General features: G+C 50.1%; 1 protein-coding gene across 1 annotated transcript; it reads right to left on the bottom strand.

Moving 5' to 3' along the window:
- Positions 1-11,753: 11,753 nt before the first annotated feature.
- Positions 11,754-12,665, bottom strand: LOC133113432 (peroxisomal ATPase PEX6-like). The gene is made up of 4 exons (XM_061222956.1): positions 12,657-12,665; positions 12,141-12,346; positions 11,863-11,924; positions 11,754-11,758 (listed from the first exon to the last, which is right to left on the bottom strand). Exons 1-4 carry the CDS (start codon positions 12,663-12,665, stop codon positions 11,754-11,756), a joined length of 282 nt encoding a protein of 93 aa, XP_061078940.1.

Genomic DNA, 12,665 nt, shown 5'->3' with positions numbered 1-12,665 from the left:
ACGGCCTGTTTACGTTAAACATTCACACCGTCCCGATTGAAACAGCGGTTCTGTGTGCTCTGCCGTGTTACTGCAGTCCAGAGCAGCTCCGCCCCCCCGGCCCTTTCATATTAAAGACACTGATTCCAGTGGAGCTGCAGATGAAGGAAGATGACTGCACTGGAAACAAAATGGCGGACCGCAGACCTCCAATAGAAATATTCTGCCCTGCTGATTGGATAATCAGTCGCACACATATTCCATTGAGTTCAATGAGCAATAGGAGGCTGGATTGACCCTTTAAAAGGATATCTGCTTACTCTATATATGCTTTATACTTTTGAATGGCATTTATACCAAGCCAAACGGTTTAATTCACAAATGTGTCTAAAATTTAATTTAATTAAAAAATTTTAATTGGAATGTTTTCCTTCACATAAAAAAAAAAAAGGTTACACTGCCAAGCTCTGCTTAGGGAAGGACAGGACTCAGAACTATGACCAATCACAGATCTGCTTAGGGAAGGACAGGACTCAGCACTGTGACCAATCACAGATCTGCTTAGGGAAGGACAGGACTCAGCACTGACCAATCACAGATCTGCTTAGGGAAGGACAGGACTCAGCACTGTGACCAATCACAGATCTGCTTAGGGAAGGACAGGACTCAGCACTGTGACCAATCACAGATCTGCTTAGGGAAGGACAGGACTCAGCACTGTGACCAATCACAGATCTGCTTAGGGAAGGACAGGACTCAGCACTGTGACCAATCACAGATCTCCTTAGGGAAGGACAGGACTCAGCACTGTGACCAATCAGAGCTCTGCTTAGGGAAGGACAGGACTCAGCACTGACCAATCACAGATCTGCTTAGGGAAGGACAGGACTCAGAGCAGATGGGAGATCTGTGGTGAGATTTGAGACGCAGTTTTCTGTGGTGGTTAAACTCACTCCAGCAGAAGGGACCCTGTACCGCATCAAAGGACAGAAGCAATGTTTCAAGTTCAGAAAAAAACTTGAATTTGAATTTTATTACAATTATACTTAACCTTTATGTTTTACATAATTTCACAGTGGGTAAAAACCAAAACATTACAGTAAAGTGCCAATCAAGAATAAAAGTAAAATGGGATTTTGCAACAGGCATTTTCATTTTAATTTAACCAAAATCCCCAAACATGGCAGATGATCTTTGAAATGGTTGACTAATACTACCCCCCACCAAAATAAACAAAAGTAGTAAATATGCACAAAGGAGATGTGTTTCAGTGCAAGGAGCCGGGGGGGGGGGGGGGGCGGGGGGCATAGTGGCTGAGGCCCAGAAGGTTGGGGGTTCAAGCCCCGGTGTAGCCACAGTAAGATCTGCACCGCTGTAGGGATTGTTCCCTGCTTGGTCTAATCAACTGTAAGTCCCTTTGGATAAAAGTGTCAGCATAATATGAAATCATGATTCCACAACGTGAGCTGAGATAAAAAGAGACTTAAAAAATAAATGAAAAGGCACAGATCAGGCCTGTGAACCGGATCCAGTGTGCCGTGAGGAACACCAGGAGGAACCTGCCAATCAGCCGCTCTGACCCGCAGAGGAACTGGCCAATCAGCCGCTCTGACCCGCAGAGGAACTGGCCAATCGGCCACTCTCACCCGCAGAGGAACCAGCCAATCGGCCGCTCTGATCCGGAGAGGAACCGGCCAATCGGCCGCTCTGACCCGGAGAGGAACCGGCCAATCGGCCGCTCTGACCCGGAGAGGAACCGGCCAATCGGCCCCTCTGACCCGGAGAGGAACCGGCCAATCGGCCGCTCTGGCTGGCGGGGACTCTCAACGACAGGCCAGACGGTTCCAGCCCAGCCTTGTGGACGAGAGAGAGAGAGAGAGAGAGAGAGGGAGAGAGAGAAAAGGGTTGGAGGTTCGAACTTCACTGGAGACGTGCTTTCCCCGAAATAAAGCCAGACACACACATTATCATCACATACAGACAACAACCAAGTAGAGTATCATTGTGTGTGTGTGCGTGTGCACGTGTGTGTGCGTATGGGTACAAAAGACAAACCAATCTCTTGAGTTTCTAGTTGATTCTGATTGATAATTATTCATATTATAATTTTTATTAAGTTATCCTCAATTAAAATAAAATAAAAATAAAAAAGAAACAAACATCAGGAAATGCAATAATGACAATATAATATGGAATGTTTTTTCAGAAAATAAAGCTCCAACTGTTCCGCCAACAGTGCTTTATTCCATCCACAGGTAGGCCTGCCAAATAAAGCATCGTATATATACTCCTGTACACCGCCAGCTCAGAACCGCCTGCCAAATAAAGCACCATATATACTCCTGTACACCGCCAGCTCACAACCGCCTGCCAAATAAAGCACCGTATATATACTCCTGTACACCGCCAGCTCACAACCGCCTGCCAAATAAAGCACCGTATATATACTCCTGTACACCGCCAGCTCACAACCGCCTGCCAAATAAAGCACCGTATATATACTCCTGTACACCGCCAGCTCACAACCGCCTGCCAAATAAAGCACCGTATATATACTCCTGTACACCGCCAGCTCACAACCGCCTGCCAAATAAAGCACCATATATACTCATATACACAGCCAGGACACAACTAGGGATGATTCTTAGCAGAATCAAGGTTCATGTGGTTCCGCAATGTACAAGTAAACTTAGTCTGGATATAACCACACCAGCTGGAGGCAGCCAGCCTCCTTAATAAAGTACAAAACTGGCACAGGAGACACCATTTTATACACAGTAAAAACGCAATAAAATTAAATTATTACGTACAGAAGACTAAAAAGATGTTCTCGTCTGGTTAGCGCTCAGCCCGTGTGATTCTGTGGTTAGAGATGATCTCATCTGGTTAGCATGCTTTTGGCGTGTAGTGCTGATGGTTGTGTGTGTAGTGTGTGTTTGGTGTGTAGTGCTCATGGTTGTGTGTTTAGCATGTTTTTGGCGTGTAGTGCTGATGTTTGTGTGTTTGCTGTATTTTTGGCGTGTAGTGCTGATGGTTGTGTTTAGCGTGTTTTTGGCGTGTTGTGCTGACGGTTGTGTTTGTGGTGTACAGCCGCGAAGCGTATGTCTCTGGGGCGGGTCTGGCACAGGCAGTGTCTCCGCTGTGGAAGGTGCAAGAAAACGCTGACCTCTGGTGGACATGCTGAGGTACTACAACAGCACCTCGTCTCATTAACTTGTATCGTATGCAGATTTGGATAACGTGAAACCATTCTCAGCATTGGAAGGGTAATGTCTCCCCCTGGTGGAGAGAGTTGGTACCCGTCTTTGCGAGTCTTCATTATTGCATACCTGATTATCTTCCTTTTAAGTTGTATGAAAATTAAACTCTCATCTTATGAAATGACTTGTATGATATTTTCCTGTAGTCCACTGATTTAAAATGGCTCCAGTATGTGACACTGTTCTCACTCAGCAGGAAGGCCGACCCTACTGCCTTGTCCCCTGTTACGGATACCTGTTTGGGCCAAAAGGAGTGAACATTGGAGACGTTGGCTGTTCCATCTATGACCCGGACTGTGAGAAGACGGGCACTTCCGGCCGGTCCTAAAGCCTGACTGAGAGGAAAGTCTCGAGGTGGCTGGTAGTTGGTATATTCCACAGTTTACCAGCCTGGGAACAGCGTTAGGGATATGACTGTCCTCTTAGTGTTAACGAACATAATGTTCAGTTATGAAAGGCTTGTTTTAAAGTTACTATATCTTCATTTGCGCTATAGGACTATGACCCACCTCAGGGGCGGCCTGTAGCCTAGTGGTTAAGGTAAATGACTGGGACACGCAAGGTCGGTGGTTCTACTCCCGGTGTAGCCACAATAAGATCCGCACAGCCGTTGAACCCTTGAGCAAGGTCCTTAACCCTGCTTAGTCTAATCAACTGTACGTCGCTCTGGATAAGAGCATCTGCCAAATGCCAATAATGTAATGTAATGTCAGTTATCTGTGTGTGTGTGTGTGTGTGTGTGTGTGTGTGTGTGTGTGTGTGCGCGCGTTAGAATTTCCGGTCTGTTTCGAAGGTGCTGAAGTGAGATTCTGGCCTGCGTGCTCACCCCCCTGGTGTGGTGTCTGTTGGGTGTCACTTCCTGGTAGCGAACCTTATTTACAGTTGTTTGTCACGTGCCAAATCCTAATGAACAATGTTCTGTACCTTTGAGTGAAGTTTCTGTCCCGCTAAATCTAGCGATGTCGTATTCGCTGTATTTGCGTTATCGGGTTTTCCCTGTTCATTAAGTACTGATGTAAAGAATATTAGCGATTAAATGTAAACACTCATATTTATATATACATATATACATGTAACTGCTGTTTTGTATGTTATTCTTTTTTGTATTACTGTTTTATAAATCTAATATATTTTTAAATTGTTTGATGGGATGGACATTATTTGTTTATTTCCCTGTTTGGGGGGGCGGGTGTGTATTCAAATATATAGATGATTATTATGATTCTGATTGATTGAAACCGCTACAATGTTGATACTGTAATGAGTCTGGTGTTACCCGGTGACTATACTCCAAGGGTACGATTGGGTCTGTTAACGCAAACAACCGAAGCGCTCGCGTTAAAAACCACCAGAACGCATGGTGCCCTTAAACCTTTCGAGAAAGCCTGTGACGCGTTTTATTTAAAGGCTAGCGCTGTTTGCGTATATGTCCAATCTAATAAAACGACGGGCCAGCTCGCAATAAAACAGATAACAGTAACTGGACACGTTAAAAAGAGCAGGAGATTTCATCGAAATCCAGAACTAGCCTACATTCTCGAGTGGTAACATCCACGGAAAGCTGCTTTTCTGTATGTGGAAGATTGGCGGTGATGACTTCGCGTGACATGAGCTAGCGTGTGCCAAACCGTTCTAACTCTGTAAACGTTTTTATGAATCGGAAATCACTTTGAGTTGAGATGTTAACGACAATAGGACAATGCAAGCCGCGCGGACAGGACCAACTGAACACAGCCAGTTTGGCTGCACGTCATACTTTTGCGTCATAAGGTTCACAAGCCATTTGGATCATAACCTTTATGACGTAAACAGTCCAGCGCGCTATAATACTACCACTCATCGCGATTCCATCTCAGTTTAAACAGTGAAGTTAATTAAAACGTCTGCTTTCAGATCTCAAGCTCGAAGTGGTAATGCGGCTAGAGGCTACAATGAACCAAGCCAGGGCCAAGGGGGCGCCGATCTCCCGGGGCAAAATCGGAGAGAAGGTACAGTAAGCGCGGAGGACGCGCTTCTTTATTCGTTGTGCATTAAACAATCTGCCAAAATAATAACTAGGCTATTTCGAGGCGGTCTAAAAATAAGAACAACCCCCCCCCCCTCCCCATAATGATAATAATTGAAATAATGCCGATGTGCTGCTTTCAGATCGTTCTGAGGACGGACGACTACATCCTTTCCGACCCAGAAATGAACTTAATGAAGCCCAGTTACAGCAGCCTGCATGACCCTCACCTGCGCAAGTACTTCCTGCGTAAGGACATGCAGAACCTGCTGCGAAGGAGGGACCTCATCACACCAGAGAAAGAGGTGAGACCCTCACACCACCACGAGACCCTCACACCACCACGATAGCTTCACATCCCCATGAGACCCTCACACCACCATGAGACCCTCACACCACCACAGAACCTTCACATCCCCATGAGACCCTCACATCCTCATGAGAACCTTACATTAGAGTTACATTAGTGATTTAGTGGACACTTTTATCCAAAGTGACTTACTGTGAGGGGCTCATCATGCTTAGACGCCGTTGGGATGTGTTGGTTGGTGCGTTGGTGTGGTGGGTGATGTTGGGTTGTGGGTTAGGGTTTTGGGTTAGGGGTTCAGAGTTCCTGGTCTGGGAGTTGGTTGGTGCGTTGGTGTAGTGGGGGGTGTGGGGTGTGGTGTGGGAGTTGGTGTGGGAGTTGTTTATCCTGCGTTTTCCCGCTCAGGTGAGATGCTCCTATAAGGAGTATAAAACCCACCAGCGGTACCTGGAGCACCTGAAGGGCGTCACCGACCGAACAAACACCAAGAGACGGGTGAGAGCCGCCATGTTCAGCCAATCAGAATCAATCATGTGATGAGCTCATCGCAAATGAAGCAATTTATCCCTTCCATTTATTTGTCCCCTCGTTCTGTAACCAAAACCCCCTCTTACCAAACTAAACCTGAATATGTGTGTGTATGTGTGTGTGTGTGTACGTGTGTGTGTGTGTGTGTGTGTGTACGTGTGTGTGTGTGTACGTGTGTGTGTGTGTGTGTGTGTTGCAGAGCGCCAGGATGAGGCTGTTTTTGGAAAGGCAGCAGGACGGACTCCTGCCCCCGGACATGACTCTCACAGACATGCGTGAGCGGCTGTTGGATGAGGAGGTGGAGGTATTCCGGCAGTTCCTGAGAGAGGAAGATTATCGGTACGGTAACCAAGTCCTCCCAGACTGAGCACTGGAACTGTTAAAGATGGATAGTATGAATACATTAATCATGGTACTTTGCTAAATCTCTTTTATGAAGGGGGAAAACAGAGAACACATGGGATTGCGGCATAGAGATGGTAAGAAATCTGGCCCAAACTCAAAACAAACTGTGTGTGTGTGTATGCTTGTGTGTGTGTGTGTGTGGTGTGTGTGTGTGTATGCATGTGTGTGTGAGGTGTGTGTGGTGTATGTGTATGCATGTGTGTGTGGTGTGTGTGTGTATGTATGCATGTGTGTGTGTGTGGTGTGTGTGTGTGTATGTGCATGCGTGTGGTGTGTGTGTGTGTGTGCGTGTGGTGTGTGTGTGTGGTGTGTATGTGCATGCGTGTGGTGTGTGTGTGTGTGTGTGTGTGTGCGTGTGGTGTGTGTGTGTGTGTGTGTGTGTGTGTGGTGTGTGTGTGTGTGTGCATGTGGTGTGTGTGTGTGTGTGGTGTGTGTGCGTGTGGTGTGTGTGTGTGCGTGTGGTGTGTGTGCGTGTGGTGTGTGTGTGTGTGTGTGTGTGGTGTGTGTGTGTGCGTGTGGTGTGTGTGTGTGTGTGGTGTGTGTGTGTGGTGTGTATGTGTGCGTGTGGTGTGTGTGTGTGTGTGCGTGTGGTGTGTGTGTGTGTGTGTGCGTGTGGTGTGTGGTGTGTGTGTGTGTGTGCGTGTGGTGTGTGTGTGTGGTGTGTGTGTGTGTGTGTGTGTGTGTGGTGTGTGTGGTAAAAAGCTCTTCTCTGCTGCAGGCCCTGTTGAGCTGGAAGGAGGAGGAGCGTTCACGGCTCCGCATGATTGAGGCGGAGGTTCGACACGAGTGGAACAGAGAGAGACAGCAGAGAGAGGCCCGGGAGCTGAGGAACAGGAAGGTACGGCTCATACCCCTCACCCCTGAAAGATACAGCTCATACCCCTCACCCCTGAAAGATACAGCTCATACCCCTCACCCCTGAAAGACACAGCTCATACCCCTCACCCCTGAAAGATACAACTCATAACCCTCACCTCTGAAAGATACAGCTCATACCCCTCACCTCTGAGACACACACTGTAGTGTGTGTTTGTATGAGGTAGCTATGGCGACGGCTGCTGGTGTGTGTGTATAAGGTTGCCGTGGTAACAGTGCATGGTGGTGCGTGTGTGAGGTTGCCGTGGTAACAGTGCCTGGTGGTGCATGTGTGAGGTTGCTGTGGTAACGGTGGCGGTGTTGCAGATGGAGTCATTGATGCTGCGGAAACAGGCAGTGCAGCAGCTGCAGATGATTGAACAGGTCCAGCGCTCTGAGGACTCTGTGCAGGCTGAGCGCAACAGGAAGTACCAGCCGCCAACCCGCACCACCGCCAAGAGACCCACCCTCGCGCAGCCCAGGAATGCCATGCCCAAATCACACCCAGGACCACAGCGTCTCCACAGCCGGCAGACCACGCACGGAGCTCCGTCATCCGGCCCGGTGAGCCAGCCGCCCTGACCCAACCCCCGCAGGTTCTGTGACACGCCAGTTCACAGGTTCTGTGACGCGCCAGTTCACAGGTTCTGTGACGCACCAGTTCACAGGTTCTGTGAGGCGCCGGTTCACAGGTTCTGTGACGCACCAGTTCACAGGTTCTGTGAGGCGCCGGTTCACAGGTTCTGTGACGCGCCGGTTCACAGGTTCTGTGACACTGCTGATTTGCATTTCTGTTTTTGGAGGTGGGACAGGGATCCAGAAGATCTCGTATCCAGGTGTCGGCTGTGTAGAGGGGCGGAATGTTGGAGGTTAATCGGCCCAGGTGCGGTTTGAATGTGTGTGCATGTGTGTACGTGTGTGCCTGTGTGCACGTGTGTGTGCGTGTGTACGTGTGTGTGCCTGTGTGTTTGTGTGTGTGCGTGTGTGTGTGTGTGCGTGTGTGTGGGTGTGTGTGTGTATGTGTGTGTGTGTGTGTGTTGCAGAGGGCCAGAATGAGTCAGGGGTTAGAGTTAGAGTTAGAGTTAGGGTTAGGGTTAGGGTTTAGGGGTTAAGGTTAGGGGTTAGGGGGGGTTAGGGTTAAGGGTTAGGGTTAGGGTGTGCATGTGTATGACTCATTCTGGCCCTCTGCAACACGCACGCACACACATGCACACGTACACACACAAACATGCACGCACGCACACACACATGTACACACATGCACACACGCACACACACGTACACACACACATGCATTTACGTGTGCATGTGCATGTGTGTATGTGCGTGTGTGTACGTGTGTGCATGTGTGTTTGTGCGTGTGTGCATGTGTGTGTGTGTGTGTATGTGTGTGTATGTGTGTGCGTGTGTGTGTGTGTGTGTGCGTGTGTGCGTGTGCGTGTGTGCATGTGTGTGTGTGTGTACGTGTGTGTGTGTGTGTGCCTGTGTGTGCGTGCGTGTTGCAGAGGGCCAGAATGAGTCAGGGGTTAGGGGTTAGGTTTCAGGGTTTAGGGGTTAGGGGGGGTTAGGGGTTAGGGTGTGCATGTGTATGACTCATTCTGGCCCTCTGCAACATGCACGCACACACACATGCACGCACACACACATGTACACACACAAATGCATTTACGTGTGTGCATGTGCATGTGTGTATGTGCGTGTGTGTACGTGTGTGCTTGTGTGCACGTGTGTGTGCGTGTTTGTACGCGTGTACGTGTGTGTGCATGTGTGTTTGTGTGTGTGCGTGTGGGTGTGTGTGTGTGTGTGTGTGTTGCAGAGGGCCAGAATGAGTCAGGGGTTAGAGTTAGGGTTAGAGTTAGGGTTAAGGTTAGGGGTTAAGGTTAGGGGTTAGGGGGGGTTAGGGTTAAGGGTTAGGGTTAGGGTGTGCATGTGTATGACTCATTCTGGCCCTCTGCAACACGCACGCACACACATGCACACGTACACACACACACATGCACGCACACACACACACATGTACACACATGCACACACGCACACACACGTACACACACACATGCATTTACGTGTGCATGTGTGTATGTGCGTGTGTGTACGTGTGTGCATGTGTGTTTGTGTGTGTGTGTGCATGTGTGTGTGTGTGTGCGTGTGCGTGTGCGTGTGCGTGTTGCAGAGGGCCAGAATGAGTCAGGGGTTAGGGGTTAGGTTTCAGGGTTTAGGGGTTAAGGGTTAGGGGTTAGGGTGTGCATGTGTATGAGTCATTCTGGCCCTCTGCAACACGCACACACACAAGCACACACACACACATGCACGCACACACACATGTACACACACAAATGCATTTACGTGTGTGCATGTGCATGTGTGTATGTGCGTGTGTGTACGTGTGTGCTTCTGTGCACGTGTGTGTGCGTGTTTGTACGTGTGTACGTGTGTGTGCATGTGTGTTTGTGTGTGTGCGTGTGGGTGTGTGTGTGCATGTGTGTGTGTGTGTGTGTGTGTGTGTTGCAGAGAGCCAGAATGAGTCAGGGGTTAGAGTTAGGGTTAGGGGTTAGGGTTTAGGGGTTAAGGTTAGGGGTTAGGGGGGGTTAGGGTTAGGGTGTGCATGTGTATGACTCATTCTGGCCCTCTGCAACACGCACGCACACATGGGTACACACACACACACACATATGCAAGCACGCACACACACGTACACACACATGCATTTACGTGTGCATGTGCATGTGTGTATGTGCGTGTGTGTACGTGTGTGCACGTGTGTGTGCGTGTGTGTGTGTGTGCATGTGTTTTTGTGTGTGTGCGTGTGTCTATGTGTGTTTGTGCATGTGTGTGTTTGTGCCTGTGTGTGCGTGCGTGTTGCAGAGGGCCAGAATGAGGGGGTTAGAGTTAGGGTTAGGGGTTAGGGATAGGGTTTAGGGTTCGGGTTAGGGGTTAGGTTTCAGGGGTTAGGGGTTAGGGTTAGGGGTTAGGGGGGGTTAGGCTTAGGGGTTTGGGTTAGCAGTTAGGGTTATCAGTTAGGATTAGGGTTAGGGTGTGCCTGTGTGTGACTCATTCTGGCCCTCTGCAACACACTGGAACACACACGCACACACATGCACACACACATACACACATGCACGCACGCATGTGTGTGTGTGTGTGCGTGTGCATGTGTGTACGTGTGTGTGTGTGTGCGTGTGTACATGTGTGTGTGTGCGTATGTGTATGTGTTGCAGAGAGCCAGAATGAGTCAGGGTTTAGGGTTAGAGTTTCGGTTAGGGGTTAGGGTTTAAGGTTAGGGGTTAGGGTTTAGGGTTAGGGTTTAGGGTTACGGTTCGGGGGGGGGGTGGTTAGGGGAGGTTTGGGTTAGCGATTAGGGTTACGGTTATGGTTAGGGGTTAGGGGTTAGGGTTAGAGGATAGGGGTTAGGGGTTACGGTTAGGGTTAGGGGATAGGGGTTAGGGTTCGGGTGGGTTAGGGGAGGTTAGGGTTAGCGATTAGGGTTATGGTTAGGGGTTAGGGTTAGGGTTTAGGGGTTAGGGTTAGGCCTCTCCAAGGAATCGCCACCTTAACGTGGTGGAGGGGTTTGTGTGTCCCGGTGATCCTGGGAGCTATGTTGTCGGGGGCACTGTTAGCCCCCAGTAGGGTCTCCCAAGGCAAATTGGTCCCGGGGGAGGGGCCAGACTAAGAGCGATTCAAAGGCTCCATGATACGGCCACACGAGAACCCAGTTACCTCGCCTGGAAAAGGGAAACCGGGGCCCCCTGCTGGAGCCAGACCCGGGAGGGGAGCTCGTCGGCGAGCGTCTGGTGGCCGGGCCTTATCCCATGGGGCCCGGCCGGGCACAGCCCGAACTGGTCACGTGGGGCCGCCGCTCTGTGGGCTCACCACCTGCAGGGGTCGGCATCGGAGTCGGGTGCTTTGCCCAACGGGCAGTAGGCAAAGGCGGGGATCCGGGCGTGCTGATCCTCGGCGTCGCAGACTGGTTCTGGGGACGTGGAACGTCACCTCTCTGGTGGGGAAGGAACCAGAGCTAGTGCGGGAGGCGGAGCGGAACCAACTAGATGTGGGCTCACCTCCACGCACAGCACTGGGCACAGCCTCAGAGATAGGGTGAGGAGCTCGGACATCCGGAGGGAGCTCGGAGTAGAGCCGCTGCTCCTTCGCGTCGAAAGGAGCCAATTGAGGTGGCTCGGGCATCTGATCAGGAGGCCTCCCGGGCTCGTCCAACTGGGCGGAGACCCCGAGGCAGACCCAGAAACCGCTGGAGAGGAACCGCCTGGGAACGCCTCGGGATCCCCCAGGAGGAGCTGGAATGCGTTGCTGGGGAGAAGGATGCCTGGAATACCCAGCTTAGCCTCCTGCCACCGCGACCTGACTCCGGATAAGCGGGTGAAAATGGATGGATGGATGGATGGATTAAAACACAGAATTACACTGAGAATGAAACACAATTACATGAGAATAAAACACAATTACACTGAGAACTAAAGCATAATTACACTGAGTGTAAAGACACGTGTTAATGTATACACACTCACCTTCTCTGACATTCTGCTCACTTTGGCCAACATACATGTTGATGAGTTCTGGACCTTTAACACTGAAAAACACAATGATTACATTTCAAACAAATCAATAAATACATGAACAACAATTTACATCTCGATCAAATCAATTAATAAACAAGAAATCGCATCAAATCGATCAGCAAGAACAAAATGGACAGAGGTGCCAGACCCACCCCAAAACAGGGCCAATGCACTGTTTCAGTGCAGCTGATGAAGAGTTTGAGGTTAGAGGTCAGAGGTCAGGGTACCTGAGGAAGGTCATGGCGCACTCTGTGGCCACAGCCTTGGCAAGGAGGGTCTTCCCGGTTCCCGGCGGTCCATAGAGCAGCAGGCCGGAACGCCGCAGCCCCAGGGAGAGCAGCTCCGGGCGCTCCAAAGGGAGCTGGATGGTGTCCAGGATCTCCTTCTTCACCTGCTGCAGGCCGCCCACATCCTGCCAGCGCACCGCGGGGACCTGGTGACATCACAGCGACATCACAGTGACATCACATCCTGCCAGCGAACCGCAGGGACCTGGTGACATCACAGCAACATCACATCCTGCCAGCGCACAGCGGGGACCTGGTGACATCACAGCGACATCACATCCTGCCAGTGCACTGCGGCGACCTGGTGACATCACAGTCCTGCTGTTGAGGAGACCCATTTGTAGTGGCAAAGTCCTTTACCTGCCGCTACTGGCTGCTAACAGGCGTACTTTGTTGAAGACGTGCACTCAAACATAATACTCCAATCACTTGATGTTAATTGGCGTTTATTCTCACCATGTCCAT

Source organism: Conger conger, chromosome 2, assembly GCF_963514075.1.
Source record: "Conger conger chromosome 2, fConCon1.1, whole genome shotgun sequence".
Taxonomy (NCBI): domain Eukaryota; kingdom Metazoa; phylum Chordata; class Actinopteri; order Anguilliformes; family Congridae; genus Conger; species Conger conger.
The sequence above is the reverse complement of the archived record's forward strand: the minus strand, read 5'-3'. Positions and strand labels throughout refer to the sequence as shown.

Bases quoted from the DNA above. Each gene is read 5' to 3' on its own strand.
- LOC133113432 (XM_061222956.1), bottom strand. The intron at 11,925-12,140 runs GTACCCTGACCT...TGTGTTTTTCAG, and splicing joins TGCGCCATGACCTTCCTCAG to TGTTAAAGGTCCAGAACTCA.